The following is a 16,469-nucleotide window of genomic DNA, read 5'->3' on the forward strand; positions in this document are numbered from 1 at the left end:
GGCGGGCGAGCGGAGCGCGGGGTGGACGAGCTCCGGTGCGGCCGCGGGCGGGCGGGCGGGCGGGCGCTGTGCTCGGGGGTGGAAGCAGGGGCGGGCCGGCTCCGCGCAGTCACCGCGCCCCGCCCCGCCGCCGCCCTCTCCCTCCTTATCTCTCCCTCCACTCGGGGGCGCCGGGCCCGGGGAGCGACACCCCCGCGGGCGGCGCTGGCGGGGGCCGCCGCTTGGAGGCTTGGCTCGCGGGTGCAGGGCACTCCTGAGTCTCGGGCTCCCACTTGTCCCAGGAGTTAACGTGAAGGTAGATCATCCGGGAAAAGGTGGGCGGATTCTCGGTCCTGCGGGTCTAGGAAGGTCCTTGGATGGTGCAAAGCCGGCCAACCAGCTGCTGCACCTTCACCTCCTCCGACTGAAGCAACGGCCGCCGCCTGACTAGCGGCCCAGCGATAGCGCTCCTTTCCTGGACGCGTAGTTCCAAAGCGCAGAGAGGATGTCTCTGTACTGAGAGAACGGGGGTCCCAAATGACGAGGTAAAAGAACCACAGCAAAACAAGCCCCACGTTCTTAAGAGGCTAACATGTTTTCCAGAACAAACCACTGAAACCCAACACACTTTAGGTGTTTTAAGTTTTAAAATGGCTCATAAACAATTTGTATGGACAGAAGGTAAGATCTCTTTGGGTTATGATGGGAAAGTGTGTGGAACAAATAGCAGTAATCCTGGGGTAGGATTGCCAATGAGAAACACTCTGTTTAATCTCATCTTCCCCTAAAATGTACTTCTACATTACAAAACCCATAAAGCTGTAAGAGAATGCTCTTTGCAAGAGATATATTTTTAAATAAAGCAATGACTTAACATTCCAGATGTTTTAAAAAACCCTTTTGTTGTGGAATCTAACATGTGCATACAACCCAGGTGGGCAGGTTGAAGAATTTCTGTCTCTGAGAACACCTGTTGCAACCACCACTCCGTCAGGAAACAGCATTGCCAACAAGCCCAGAAGCCAACTTGTGGCCTTCCCTTCACCACCCGCTCCTGACGAGGATTACTTTCTTGACTCACAGTAATCACCTCCCTGCTTCCCTCTTCCCTCCACATTTGGCTTCATTTGCTCAATTCTATGTTGAGAAATTGTGTTGTTTCCTGTGGCTGTAGTTTCCTCTCATTGCTGGAGAGCAGTGGTTCTCAACATTGGCTGCACATTAGAATCACCTGGGAATCTTTCTAAAATCCTGATTTCTGGGCCTCATCCTCCGGAAATTCTGTCTCTTTGTTATGGGGTGGGGCCACAACATTAGTAACAAAGAAACAGAATTTCTGGAGGATGAGGCCCAGAAATCAGGATTTAAAAAAAAAATCCCAGGTGATTCTACTGTGCAGCCAGGGTTGAGAACTGCTGCTGTAGAGGGATGTATACCCCACGCTAAGTATGCATTTCATTCTTCATGGACGTTTAGGTTGCTTGCAGGTTTTAGCTGTTACAGATAGTGCTGCTGGGAACATCCTTTACCAGTACTCTCCTTCTGCACAAGTCCATGCAGCAGCCACCCTTGGAATTAACAAAAGTGGAAACATTCCTCCCATTTCTGGTACATGAGTTGTGGTATCTCATTGAGGTTTGAATTTGCATTTCCCTGTGTCCTACTGGGTTGAGCACCTCTTCATGCTTACTGGCCAGTGGTTTTTCTCTTTTGTGAAGTATTTTGTTCAAAAGTATTGCCCATTTTGTTTCTGGATAACCTTTTGTTTATTGAAAATGTTCAATATATTTTCCCACTACATATACAGAGGGTGGGGCCACAGTTGGTTTACAGTTGTTCATATGGGAAATAATACAATCCTATATAATAGAGGTAATATGCAAATTAACCCTCGCTCCATCACACCATCATAAGATGGCTGTGCCTACAGCAGAGGCGGGGTTCCCATAACGAGTTGTAACGAGCAATCAGCAGGGACCTGATTCTGCGTGGAGCTGGGCCAGGGTGGGACCTGAAGTTGTGCCCCCCACCCAGTGGGGCTTGACAGGGGGGCTCAGGCTGTGCCCCCTGCCCTGGGCTGGGGGATCTGAGGCTATATCCCCCACCCCGTCACTGGGCTGGGGTATCTGAGGGTGCACCACAGGACCTGAGGCTGCAGCCCCTGCCCGGTGGGGCTGGCCGGATCTGAGTCTCACGCAATTTCAAGGTGCACGTGGGTGGGCAGGGACTTGACTCTGGGTCCCACGGCGTGCTCCAGAGTCTGACAGAAGGAAGGTTTTCATATACATTTTACTAATTTTCTTTCATCTCTGACACTTCTATTATAGAGAAAAGGCAAATAGCAATATTAAAATATTTCCTCTAATTAATTCCCTTTTAAGGTGCACAAATTCATGCACTGGGGCACTAGTAATTAATAAATCCTATATAATAAAAGAGAAACATGCAAATTAACCATCACTCTGTCACTCCGCCACTCTGCTACACCCACCAGCCAATCAGAGCGACTATGCAAATTAACCCAACAAAGATGGTGGTTAATTTGAATATGCAGGCGCAGAGCAAAGACTGAAGACGACTGAAGATGGTGGTGGCCACGGAGCTGAAGCGAGCAGGAGGCTTGGGTTGCTCCCGATGACGGAGGAAGCCAAGCTTCCCACCGGCCCTGGACTCCACTCAAGGAGTGGCTGGGGGCCTGGTTCACCAGGGGTGACCCAGGCTTCCAGCCCGCCCTGGGCTTCGCTCAAGGAGGGGCTGGGAGCAGCCGGAGCGGAGAAGCCAAGCCTCACTGCTGTAGCTGGACCAAAGGCCTGGGTCCTGGGTGCCGCAGGAAAACCGGTGCCGGCAGCCAGGGGAAGGAAGGCCTATTGCGCGAATCTTCGTGCAATGGGCCACTAGTAATAATATAAAAGTAAAATCTGCTTCTCGTACTCACAACTGTAAACTGACTTTGGCCCCCACCTGTACAGTATATATTCCTCCACTCTGCTTTGCCTTTTCACCTTCATAATAATGTCTTTGATGAACAGATGTTCTTCGTTTCAGTACAGTCTAGTCCAGGGGTGGGCAAACTTTTTGACTCGAGGGCCACAATGGGTTCTTAAACTGGACCGGAGGGCCGGAACAAAAGCATGGATGGAGTGTTTGTGTAAACTAATATAAATTCAAAGTAAACATCATTACATAAAAGGGTACGGTCTTTTATTTCAATAGTTTTATTCATTTCAAACGGGCCGTAGTTTGCCCACGGCTGGTCTTGTCTATCAACTTTTCCTTCATTGTTAGCATCTTGTGTGTCCTGTTTGAGACATCTTTCCTACTCCTAGATTATAAAGGTATTTTCCTATGTTATCTTCCTACATTAACCTTTCACACTTAGGTTTCAAATCCACCTGGAATTGACTTTGGAATATGGTGTGAGGTAGAGGTCAAGTTTCATTTGTCTGTCTGTCAAATTGTCCTAGCACATGATTAATTTCTTCAGTTACATCAACAACACAATTAATTGCTTTATTTTAAAAAGTAATGGTCACACTTCTAAAGTCAGGGAAATAGAAACCACCTCTTCATTATCTGTAGATAATTTGAGAATTTTAGTTTATTTTTGTAGGAAAAGAAACCATTATAAAAAAAAACATTTATACTACTTTATTTCACTTACACATTTATGTCAGACTTTTTTAGTTTATCATAAATAATTACTTAAATCACTGGCATAAGCATTCCTGAATTTTGAATCACTTTTATTATAAATGTTAAATATACATTTTAAAAAGCTAGAAAGATAATTTTAATGCTTTATACAAAGAACTTAAAACACCTGGTCTTTAACTTCTTTCTGTTCTTTCTTTCCCTAAATTTCCTCACACAAAAAATAAGCAAATGACTGCAAGTGTTTTACCCTCAGCCTGGTGTTCTCCCTGAAATCCACTCCCTATCTCCAATAGTCTGTGCATATCTTTACCCAGAGGCCTATTAGCTTAAACTCAGGATGTTCAAAACCACAATTTTAAGCTTCCCAGTCACACTGAGTAATGGTCACCATCCTAGCCTCTCAGACCTTAAGACTTGGCAAAACTTTTTTTTTTCCTTTCTTTCCCGGCATCACTCTTTGACACCTCTTTTTCCTTATTTTCTATATTCAAGATGTCGTTACTAGTCATTCTAACTAAGAACTTCAAAAAGCCTTTAATATTTTTTCTTTAGTCCCATTGTTCCACGTTAGCCAGGGCCTCCCCTCCTCATCTTTAGGCCACTGCTAAGGCCTCCAACCTGTCCCTCTGTCAATCCATCCTGCCTACTCCTTAGCAAGCACACCCATTACATGTGCCTGATGCGGGCAAGATAGCATTCTGTGTGCTGTGGAGGGTGCAGGCAGTGGTGCGCTGGAGTCCACTGTACCGGCTGCAAGAGCCGCTTGGGTGCATCGCCCACCAACTCCACGCTCAGTGATGTCACACTGTCAGCTGGAGCTGAACAACGGATGGAGTATTTACAACATAGGAGTCATCACACTTTGCAGATCAAGGTTCACCAACCACACCCAATAGAACTAGTCGTCAAACATTTACCAGCACATCACTGCTCGAGAATACCAGTAACCCTGGATGAACATGCATGGGGTTCGGGGACCATATAAAGGTCCAGTGTGACGGGCATGGGGAATGGTGGACAATGAGGTCGGGTAGGGAGATGGTAGAAGGCCTGGGTCTTCAGTCTGGACTCCCTGCCAGTGGTTGGCAAACTCGTTAGTCAACAGAGCCAAATATGAACAGTACAACGATTGAAATTTCTTTTGAGAGCCAAATTTTTTAAACTTAAACTATATAGGTAGGTACATTGTTATTAACTTAATTAGGGTACTCCTAAGGCAGTAATGGCGAACCTTTTGAACTCAGTGTGTCAGCATTTTGAAAAACCCTAACTTAACTCTGGTGCCGTGTCACATATAGAAATTTTTTGATATTTGCAACCATAGTAAAACAAAGATTTATATTTTTGATATTTATTTTATATATTTAAATGCCATTTAACAAAGAAAAATCAATAAAAAAAATGAGTTCGCGTGTCACCTCTGACACGCGTGTCATAGGTTCGCCATCACTGTCCTAAGGCTTAGGAAGAGCCACACTCAAGGGGCCTGACCATGGCCCTGGGCAATGAGAAGCCATTCAAGACTGGGGGGAGGGGCATACTGCTGAGCCTGGCTGCCCCTCCTGCAGCACCACTAGCAATGCTGGTGTGCTAAAGACTCGGGATAGTCTTCACAGGGTCTGGCGACTCTGGGACACCAGGTTAGAGTTAGGTCACAAAATTCTCAGTCTAACTGGAGAAGAACCCAGCACTGCAAGGAAGCCAACATGAATAGAAAGGGAAACGCTTCATCTTAAGATCATAAAGCCTAGAAATTAGGAGGTAGTCAGTTTTTATATTGATAAACATTTTAATCTAATATTATAGTAATAACTCAAGTGCAATTTTTTTTGAAAATTCAACTCTGTTAAATACTACTTATTAAATAGTTTTCACCAAACATAACATATTCTTTTCAATCCCCACAGCAGTCAGAGCCATGTAGCAGAGATAAGATTTTTTTAAACCTACTACATTTTGTTATTGCTAGAAAATCTGAATTAGTTGTGGAGGTCTCAGAGCAGCGATTAATTAATTTTTGAAAGCTCTACCAAATATTCTGACATATAATCATGAATCCAGATATCTGTGTCTGGCAGGGATGTGTCCACTAAATAGACCACCACTTTCTGGTCCCAAGGGTTAGCACTTTCTATCACCGTCTGCACCAGTGCCACCAGAGGTTTCTTCTCCACATGATTCCGAAACACCATGGAAGCCTCCTCAGACCACTGGTTGCACTTCACTCCTAGGAGAAAGAGCAGAGCAGTGAGGGGTGAAATGAGCCTTTCCCTGCCCCACTATAATGGAAAACTACTTAGTCAATTCCAGAGTCGCTTAAACATCCCAGGCTGGACTTGCCTAGCTGAAGAACAGTTGCAGAACCGTCTTGAAGCAGTCCAGCTTATAGTTTTCTATTCTAAATGGGTTACTTCTGTAGACCTTTTTCTACAGACACAGCTTTATTTGAGGTTTAATGCTGTGTTATAAAATGAAGTTATAATAACTACTGCACATTTCCCTACAGAAAGTACATGCAGATTTAAACCGGTAATAGACACAAATAGGGGGAATAAAATATCAATGATACCAGTAACATTTCTCTTATTTATAGATTTTTTCCCTGATGAATGAGATATAGTAAAAAAGCATTAATATACTAATTTTTCAAAATTTTATTATACACAACATTAGGGCAAAAGCACCAGATTGAACATCTGGAGACTCAGTTACCATTTCCAGCTCTTCCTCTATCAAGTGGTCTGATTTTGGGCAAATCAGTTTATTTCCCAGGCCTTGGTTTACTTATAAAATAAACTGGTTGGATCAGATGAAATTTAAGTCCCATGCATTTCTAAATCCCCATGACTTTTTGTTTTGTTTTGTTAGTCCTCACCTGAGGATATTTTTTCCATTGATTTTTAGAGAGAGTGGATGGGAAAGAGGAAGGGGAGGAAGGGAGGGAGAGAGAAAGAAAGAGAGAGAGAGACATCGATGTGAAAGAGACACATCCATTGGTTGCCTCCTGCATAAGACCCCACCAGGGCCGGGGATCGAGCCTGTAATCCAGGTACATGCTCTTGACAGGGAATCAAACCTGTAACCCAATGGTGTGTGGGCTGACACCCTAAACACTGGCCAGGACGTCGCTGGTTTTTTCTTAATGCTACAATAAAAGTATAAAGAACCTAAACATCTGATAATAGGGAAATAATGATCAAACAGAATATTTTGCAGCTATTAAAATCATTATTGAGACCATCAAACAGCCGCCCCAAAATTAGGGGGGAAATGCTAAGTGAAAAAAGCAGATTGTAATATTGTACCTGTACTAAGATTATAGCTTTAGAAATAAACTCATACATGAAACCAGTGACAGAAAGGAATGTGGAAAAACAGAAATAGCAGGTGTAGTTGGAAGGCATGACTGTGAGAGATCATTAAAAACTATTTCCATTATGGTCGGGAAGTTGGTTGTTTGGGCTAAAAAAAAGTTACCTCAATAGGCCAATGACTCTGTACTCAGGACAAAATGACAATATAGACAATGTTGGGGAATGAGTTCAAATTCCACAGAAATTACCTGCTAGTTGAGCCGTGACTGCTTGGAATGGCAGCTTTCGGAACATGTCCACTAGGGGCTGTACTTTTCTGATGTTGACTAACTCATGCTTGCCATAGTCCAGCTCGTACACGGACACCAGTCCATTGGTCAGGATTCCCTTTAATAGCACCCTGTGCCACCTAGGTGTGCAAAGGATTGAAAAGGAAGAAGAAACATACAAAATCAACACCTGCTTTAGTTAAGGATAACATTTTATAATAAAAAGAAAAATATGAATGATGATAATCAAAACATAAAACTATACTATCATAGATGTTTTTAAAGAGATTGCTTCTTCTTTTTCCAAAGGTTACTATTCTTGGCTTTATCACTGGCTTGTTTGGTGGAATTCTCTCACTCCAACAACCTTTCTCAGGCCGCATGAAGCTAAAGGAGAATGAGACAATCTACTGACACCACTAAGCAGAATGAAACAAATGCTATGGAGGGTGATCAGGACAAGGCTGGTAGATCCCTTCATTCTGTCGGGGAGACAAGGATGGCCACACGTTGGGAGCAAGGCACACGTGTGGAAGACGGGAAGAGGGAGGCAAGCAGGACCAGGCCAGGCTGAAGACACGCAAGAGAAGAAAAGCACAGGGGACACCACAGGGCATGGTGTGTTGGATGGAGCAAACACTACAGGTGGGACGTGGGGAGGGATGGAAGAGAAAGTCAGACTGGGAAGGGAGGTGGGGAAGAGATTACAAAAAAATAATGTAAAGTTGACAATTTTAATTATGCCAAGTAAATGCATTGAGAAACAAAGAAATCTAACCTATTGCTTAAAGAGCCTGGAAAGGGTAGGAGAATATGGGGGAAGATCCAGTGTTCAAGGTGCCAGAAATTTACACAAATATACTTTTCCCCTCTGGGCCTTTTCTCATTAAAATGAAAAAAACCTAGACCTCCAAGTTCAGGAATGAAGGACCATGTTAAAGTCCTAGAGTCTTGCTCAGATGATTACACTGAGGTGAGGATGGTGGTTCATAACGTCTGAAAGGCAAGTCTCTGCTCCTGCACCGTGGGCGTCGGGGCCTGCCTCAGGGGGCAGACCTGGGCAACCTCTGAAACGTGTATCAAGTACGAGCCCCGTGAACAGCAAGCACCTCACTGCAGCACTGCTGGGCGGGGCCAGGCTGGACCCATTCCCCAGCAGCGTGCACCTCGTGGGAAATGGGCACAGGAAACCTACACAGGTGCCGTACGGGTGAACTGCAGTAAGGCTACAGAAAGGCTTCTTCAACTCTGATGGGGCACTGCTGGGGGAAAGTCCATAAACCTTCAGATTAGGCCAAAGCGCAGCACGCAAAAATCCATGAGTTGCAGAGACAACAGGGACACAAAAAGGTACCATAATAAGTACCTAAGAGCTTTGCGGGCCAGACTGCTGAGCTGGAGTCCCACCTGAGCTGGGCCATTTTCCAGTTGCGTTACCCTGGGCTCTTTGTTTATTCTCTGAGCCTGTTATCTCATGGGTAATATTTAATTTTAATTCACTTGCAGGAATAATATATACAAAGCACTTAGCACTTTATGTACTTGACCTTTTAGGCACTCTGCAAATGGTAGCCATTATAATTATTATTAAAATGAAGATAAGCTGTGTAAATATAAGAACTTCAGAGAAAATTAAAGAGAACTTTTCATATATGGAAATGCCAGCTTGGTGCATGCTGCTAATTTATTTAAGTGCAAAAGGAGATTAAAATATTTGGTTTCAGCCAATAGCAATGTCTTCAAATTGTACAGGGCAAATGGTGGGATCTGTGCTGTTAGTCTATAATAAGAGGTGCAGAGAAGTGAGGAGAGAGCCATCAGAGAAGTTAAGTGTTGAACTTTTACTCAGCTTCCAACTTTCAAAATAATAGCTTAAGTAAAGGCTAGATTTCCAATTTCAGTGCAAGGCTGCTTGTGAATCTCCTGGGGAATCTGTTAAAAACACGGATTGTGGGGTTCCACCCCCAGCGATTCTGATTCAGGGTGTCTGGAGTGAAGAAGGAGAATCTCCATTGTTAATAGGTTTTCCAGGTTATTCTTAGCCGAGATAGATTTGGAAACCACTGTTATAAAAAAAATGCATCCAAAATTCCTACTTCTTACCTTACTTGGAAACAAGGTGTATTAAATAGTCCTGGGTTGTAAGCAAGATAGAAACTCTAAACATTTACATTGTTTCAGTTCATAAAGTAAAAAAATCAGGGCATCTGTTCTTATCTATAAGACACCCCTTGCTTATCTGGGGGACAGATTAATTGGCTGAAGCCCAAGAGTGCTGGGGTAGAGCTGTTGGGCACATGGGGTGAGGGGATCGGAGTTTAAGGTCCCATACTACAGGTCTCCTCCACACAACCCTTGCCTCCAAGTAGAACCCCCCACTAATTATCATTAATCTGCCCCTCAGATAACAAGTAACAGTAATTTGACTTTAACTGTTATTAAATTATCCTGCAAAGAATTCTGAGGCAAATTTATACCAACATTGTTTCCATTGTTCTGAATTAAACATATTTATGCTTATTGTTATCAATAACTTGACACAGTAAAAATGCTTTTTGGAAGATAAGAAACTTGCAACATGTTAGTTGAATGCTTTTCAGAATGAGTTACTATACTTTTCACTTTTAAGAGTGAAAATGTGGGAGGAAAAAACCTACATAACAAAAGAGAATGATAAATTATGATTTCTCTGTATGATGGACTATTTACTCAGCCATTAAAAATGTTTATGAAGAAATTTTATTACATGAAAAACTGTTCACAGGATTGTCAGGTAAAAGAGTAAATACAAAATTATACATAATAATAATAATCCAGCTGTATAAGTATGTAGAGTAAAAACTAGAAGAATTCCATAAGTAATTGAAGAAATACATAAGTAGTGTCTGGTTGACTAATTTTCATTTTGTATACTTTTTTGTGTTTTTAAAATTTTCTACAATAAATATGTTATTTAAAAAATTAAAAGGTTATTCAATAAAAGTATTTTCTGAATAAACAAATATATTTTCTAATAGAAAAGTAGAAAAAACATTTAAACCGTCACTTCAGATATGTTTAGGTTTTAATAGGAATATGATCACTAGATTTTTAGATAAATGATGTCATTTTAAATATTAGAAAATTGCATAATTCATTAGTTTCATTTCACATTCGAAACTCCCAGTCATGCTGTTCAAAGTCCCCCTGCAGGGATTAAGGACTCTTGTTATCACTCTACACATTTCTCTTAGAAACAGAATGAAACGCTTTGTCCAGGGACCTACTTATTTTCCACTTTGGCGGCGTACACTTGGTCTTTCTCCACTGCCACGCGGCGCTCCTCAGACACACTGTAGTACAGGATCATCTCCTCCATCAGAACCTCCAGCTTATGGATCTCTTGCCACCGCTGGATGACAAAGTAGCCCGGGTGGCAGGCCACAGGCACGTACACATCCATGTGTTCCCCTGGCTTTGCCAAGTGCACAGGAGGCGGCAGCTGCTCCGTGGAGAAAGCGCTGATGTGATCCACCACGGGCTTTTTGCTGACTTCCACGAGGCTCTTTCTGATATTCTCCCCGGAGCTGCTCGCAGCGATGGTGTGCCCGCCTCTGCTGTTGGGAGAGCCCGCGTCACTGGCGAGGGCACTCAGAAACACGTCCTTCTGATGCTTCCACAAGTCTGCGTTCGTAATCTGGCGGTTAATGCTGCGGTGAGGATCAGGGAAGTTCTTAGGAGTAAATAAATAAACGTGGTTGACCCCTCTGGTTTCATCCACTTTTGTAACCTTTGAAAAACATAAAAAACCAATTCAAGAAATCCAAGTTTACACTGAACTCCGAGAGGTGGTTATAATATTAACGTTAAATATTAAAGCACAGTATTTTGCAAAAAAATCTCCACCCCAACTTGCTCAAAGCCATTTTATTGAAGGTCAGATGAATTATCTATCACATCTGTAGCAATGGATGAGCTCTTAAGTAGTCTAGCAACCAGCAACAAGCTTATGGAAGTGAAAAATGTACTAACTTCCACATGTGCTCATCACTCAACTTCAATAATAATAAATAATCACAGCAATGGCAGAGCGTCCAGCAAGCATTCTGCTTAAGGCTGGTGTCCTCTCACACTGGAGGGAGGAAAAAGCTTTGACATTCGCCATACACTCCAGGACCTCTGGTCTAAACTCCTTATTTGGTCCTAATATCTGCCCTCAGCCCTCCCCGCTCCCCAGTTACTTGAGGGAAGAGGGACCTTGGGAGTGAGAGAGGAGGGAAGCTCCGGGCCAGAGGGCAGGTTGCACCTTTGCCCAGGAGACCTTTCACTACCTTGCTACCTCTTCCTGTCAGTGGAGTGAGTGTCTGCCTGGGAACACCAGACACTGAAAATGGGCTGTACTGCTAGGTGACTGTTCAAGTCTTCTCATCAGCTCCTCTGGCTTATCTTAGAAATGACAAACATGAGATACTTCTAGCCACATCTAGTTTTTAACACATCAGGCCAGGAGTGAAAGGCGGAGACCAGGCCTGAAGACAGGGAGACACCTGCAAGGCAATCCTGCTGCAGTGATTTACTTAAAAGTGTTTTTTTTCCCCCCCCTGGCAAGATGAATCTACTTAAATTCATCATCTGGAGTGCTAACGAGGTACTGACTGCTAATTCATTTTGATACTTATTATACAGAAGTACCGTTTCAAAAATCAACTATTAAAATATTTTTATTGAGTAGCCAATGCTCTGAATTTAGGAGCTGAAAAAGTAGCTGAGAAAACAATATTCATTATCATGTGAAAATTAAAGAATATAAAATGATACATAATTAAGTGAGGAACTGCACATTATAAACTCGAAAAGAGTATGAAGAGAGGAAAATCAGTGTGAGCTAGAATAATTTAGAAATCTTCATGAAAGTATTTCTCAAGGACATTTCATTATTAAATTTTCATATAAAATGACAACACAATTTGCATTAGTTAAAACAGAGAAATATCATTTTGCATTTCTATTCTTGGAAATATGAGCAATGTTTTTGATATGAAGGTGCAAAAGTATAAAAAAAACCAAACTAAATAAATCAAGCAGTTGAAGCAAACTTTAGGAAAAGAGGCAAAAAACAGGATTATAAGCAAATAATTCGTTTATAATCTATTAGAAAAAAATAGAGGACTTAAATGATTTTTAGAAACATTTATCAAGACTTATATGGTGGTCCCTCTGTTGGGGATTTAATTCCTTATCCCGGTACAAAATAGGAGCAGAGAACCATGTCTGCTACCTTGATAATAACGGGAAAATTATATAAAGGGTTTTAAAATAGTATTGGAGATACAGAGTAAGTTCATTTTAAAAAAATTTATCTTTATTGTTAAAAGTATTACAGATGTCTCCCCCCCCCCCCCCCCGCATTAACCCCTCTAACGTGGCCACTCCTCAGAATAAGTTCTTACATAAAAATTAAATCTGAGCCCTAACCGTTTGGCTCAGTGGATAAAGTGTCGTCCTGTAGACTGAAGGGTCCCAGGTTCGATCCCTGTCAAGGGCACATGCCCCAGTTGCAGACTAGATCCCCAGTAGGGGGCGTGCAGGAGGCAGCCAATCAATGATTCTCTTTCATCACTGATGTTTCTATCTCTCCCTCTCCCTTCCTCTCTGAAATCAATAAGAATATATTTTTAAAAATTAAACCATGAAATATCTTTTCACTACACATGTAACCAATCTCAGGTGTGAAAGCATCAGTTTACAGTATTCTTTCACACACAAACAAATGAGCCCTTCTGGCTGACAGCTCCCTTTCTAAATGTATGGAGGCCAATAAGATAACTAACCTTAATGCTACAGTCCGAGCAATTCAAAACAGAATCTCTTAACCAAAGCACAGCATCCGGCGTCCACATGCCAACAGATTGTGGAACATCTGCTAAACAGCACCTGATGGCCTGAAAAAGAAAACATGATGGAAAAGCAGGCACACCACCTTAAAATAGGTACTTGTGAGTAATGTCAATATTATTTTCCTACAAGTCAGATGTTGCCAAGAAAGCAAGCGACAGCAATAGCTAATAATGACAATCACAGTGCTCAGGCTGGAGCACCTGCTTTCTTCCTGGCTCTGTTTATATTATACTATTATCTTTACTCCTATTACCAGTCAACGCTCATACCAGGCACTTCACCTTCTTCTCACCCTGCAATACTTCTCTGCTTGACAGGCCAACGTTGTGACCCTATTATATAGATGGCGAAACAGATGTGGAGAGACTATCAGATCACAAAACCGAGAAGACAGGATTGGGACTTATGTCTAGGTCTTCCCTCTAAACCCAACTAAAAAAAAAAAAAATGAAGTGTCATTTGGATGAAAACTGAGTCCTGTTGGAAAAATCTTTTTGGAGGCTCATGTGCTTCATTCAGCATTTCCTGAGCACTCGTGGGTGCCAGGCAGTTCTGCTCACCTTTGGGAGGAGGTTGTAATGAGAATGAAGAAAAACTGAGACCCATCAATAGCTAAAAGCCTCAGTTCCCACAATCCTTTCGCCTTCCACCACCTCTGCACAAGCTTTTGTAGAATGGCTACAGCAGGTGGTAGTAAAAGGTGACCTCAGGGACCCCTGCAGTCTCATGGAAGCCGTTGAACTGATGGAGGCAATTCTGTGAGGGGAACAAAACCTACTTCCTGGATTCCTTCTTTCCTCTCTGGGCGACATCCTCCCTGTCATATCCTCTTCTTTCGGGTCTGAGTCTCTCAATGTGTCCCCTGGATGAGGTCACACACTCTCTACCTGCAGGGGCCAGGCAGGTGATGAGGGAGTGAGGTGGCCAGGTGGGGCCAGCATACTGGCCCTCCAGGGAGAATGCCAATTGCCAAGCTCCACAGAGTATTGTCCCATAAAGGAGAACACTCAATATTGTCCGATTTTCTAGTTTGTCAAGTGTGAAATTATCTGATTTTTAAATTCTGGCAACCAATTCACATTTTAAAACACTAAGAGCCAAGAGGCCAAACCCAATATTCATGAGTCAGCTTTGGCCAACAGGCCATTAGTTTGCTGCTCTGACTTAGGCCTTTTGGGGAGACGCTGTCAGCCAGAGGCTTGGCCTCAATGGCTTTTAAAGTCCCCCCAACTTCACATCTATTAAACAGCGAATTTGGATAAGATTAATAGAAAAAGTTGTCATGGCTTTTAATGCTGTAGCTAAAGAAGGTCTTTGTGACTTTCAGGCAGTCAGAAACAGTGGAATGGAGCCCCCATCTCCTTCCCCTCCATAAGGCTGGCCCTGGTGGATGTTCTAACAAGGGGTATAGAGGCCAGAGGTGCTATCAAGGGAAAGTAGCACTTAAAAGTCTAACAATTTTCAAAATTATGGCGGAGCAACAATAAAAGTGATTTTGAAAACTGGCTTGATCCCAAGTTAAACAGCTGCTCTGTAATAGTCATTTTAGAAAAGGTAGTGGTAACTGGAGTGAGAGAAATAAAAGCCATGCTGGTTATGAACAAGTGCTTTTTATTTACTGAGCTTTGATGGTATAAGATATCTTCTTGCACATATAAGTCAAGCAGCCTTTTAAAATTACAGAATGTCGAACAATTTTATTTTCAAAAAAGATTAATTTTTATACAAAATCCGCTACCTCTCCTAAAGATAGGAAATAGCCCAGTCAGCCTGGCTCAGTGCTAGCGTTGACCTATGAACCAGGAGGTCACGGTTCAATTCCTGGTTCTGACATGTCCAAGTTGCGGGCTCAATCCCCATCATGCAAGAGGTAGCCAATCAATGATTCTTTTTCATCATTAATGTTTCTAACTCTCTCCCCCTTTCCCTTCCTCTCTGAAATCAATAAAAATATATTAAAAAAAAAAAACTAAACTAAAGGTAGGACATAGTTCTAAACAATTTAAATTAATTCAAAATACAATTTTTTTTTTTTTTTATCAATAGAGGAGAAACAGGCTGAGGTTAATCTTTTTGCTAAAACCTATGGGGGAAACATCATATAAGAAAATGTTAAATATAAACATATTTCCATAGATAATGTGTTCTAATCAAAGAACTCTGGAAGTAATTATTTACATACAATACCTTAAAGCTGTGTAGAAGTTGGCACTGACTAAATTATTAAAATGGAACCTCTAACTGGACAACATACCCCAATGATGGAACATACTTGAAAACAAACATCAAACAATGTTCTATAAGTCTGACTGGTATTCTTGTCTAAGACAGCTGAATTTTATATCTGGAAACGAGTGAACAACCACATTTGGATCATTTCCAATTCTGTTACAAACTCAGATTTCAATCATTATGAAGATCAAAAGTGATTGGGCATTCACAACATGATTACAAACACATTCAAGTCTCTTCCAGCAAACCTCCTGAGCTTGTAACACACAGTACCTGAGATGGTATCGAAACCATTTCTCGTAGAAACCGAGAGGGAATTTCCCTGAGCTCAGATACTTTTACGGATGTCACGGTGCCGGAGTCCAGGAATTGAACATCCAGAGTCCGGCTGCTGTGAACGTTCATGATCTGCAATGAGACAAGTTGGCTCATTAATGAGCACATCGCAAAGGTCAGAACGGTTCTGTGCCATGACAGTTTGTTCAACTCTAAACTGCATGTAAAAGCAACACAGACTTCTGTTACCAAATTATCTCTTACTTTAAAAAGTACTTACATGTATTCTTTTAGAGTAGATTGGATTTCAATATCTTGTTGTTAATTTATTTAGTCAGTACCAATCACTAAACTAGTAATAATCAGTAAAATTAACAAATATAGTAATATTTACTATATTTTCAATTCTAGGACACTACTGACTATAAAACAATTTGACACATTATGTATTGCTGATTATAAGATGCAGTCTGCTCTCCACAATCTTAAAATGTGAGAAAAAAGCGATTGTGTCTTAGCAATGCGGAAATAAAGAATAGAGATAATTCAAAGTCCAAATTTTACTTTTAGCAAGTAAATGCTATATATTTTTAAACCATAAATGGTATTTTGTAGTTTTGTCAGAAAACCCAATGATAATTATCTTCATTTGCTCTAACTAAAAATTTGAAACTCAGAAAGTCATAGAGAGGTAAAATAAGTCCAAATTAGTGATTCAAAAATGGGAAAATTACACATTAAATCAAGGCAACAGTTGATTTATAAGATACTAGGTGAATCTTTAAATGCCCATAATTTCCCTTAATAAGTCATTGTGACATTTGGCATCATTGAATACACTGGCCAAATGCAGCCCCATGAGGGTGGT

The 16,469-nt window shown here is 41.8% G+C and overlaps 1 protein-coding gene across 11 annotated transcripts in view; it reads right to left on the reverse strand.

The window, feature by feature from the left end:
• Window positions 1-5,402: 5,402 nt before the first annotated feature.
• TDRD7 (tudor domain containing 7) overlaps window positions 5,403-16,469 on the reverse strand; it is a 59,073-nt gene continuing 48,006 nt past the window's right edge. For all 11 annotated transcript variants that reach the window (XM_036330305.1, XM_036330306.1, XM_036330302.1 and 8 more), the window contains 5 exons: window positions 15,599-15,733; window positions 13,027-13,137; window positions 10,483-10,985; window positions 7,196-7,356; window positions 5,403-5,860 (listed from right to left, as the gene is read on the reverse strand). In XM_036330305.1, coding sequence (XP_036186198.1) covers window positions 5,640-5,860; window positions 7,196-7,356; window positions 10,483-10,985; window positions 13,027-13,137; window positions 15,599-15,733 — 1,131 coding nt within the window. In that variant the 3' untranslated portion in view covers window positions 5,403-5,639. The remainder of the gene's footprint in view (window positions 5,861-7,195; window positions 7,357-10,482; window positions 10,986-13,026; window positions 13,138-15,598; window positions 15,734-16,469) is intronic.

This window comes from Myotis myotis, unplaced genomic scaffold (assembly GCF_014108235.1).
Source record: "Myotis myotis isolate mMyoMyo1 unplaced genomic scaffold, mMyoMyo1.p scaffold_m19_p_12, whole genome shotgun sequence".
Classification (NCBI taxonomy): domain Eukaryota; kingdom Metazoa; phylum Chordata; class Mammalia; order Chiroptera; family Vespertilionidae; genus Myotis; species Myotis myotis.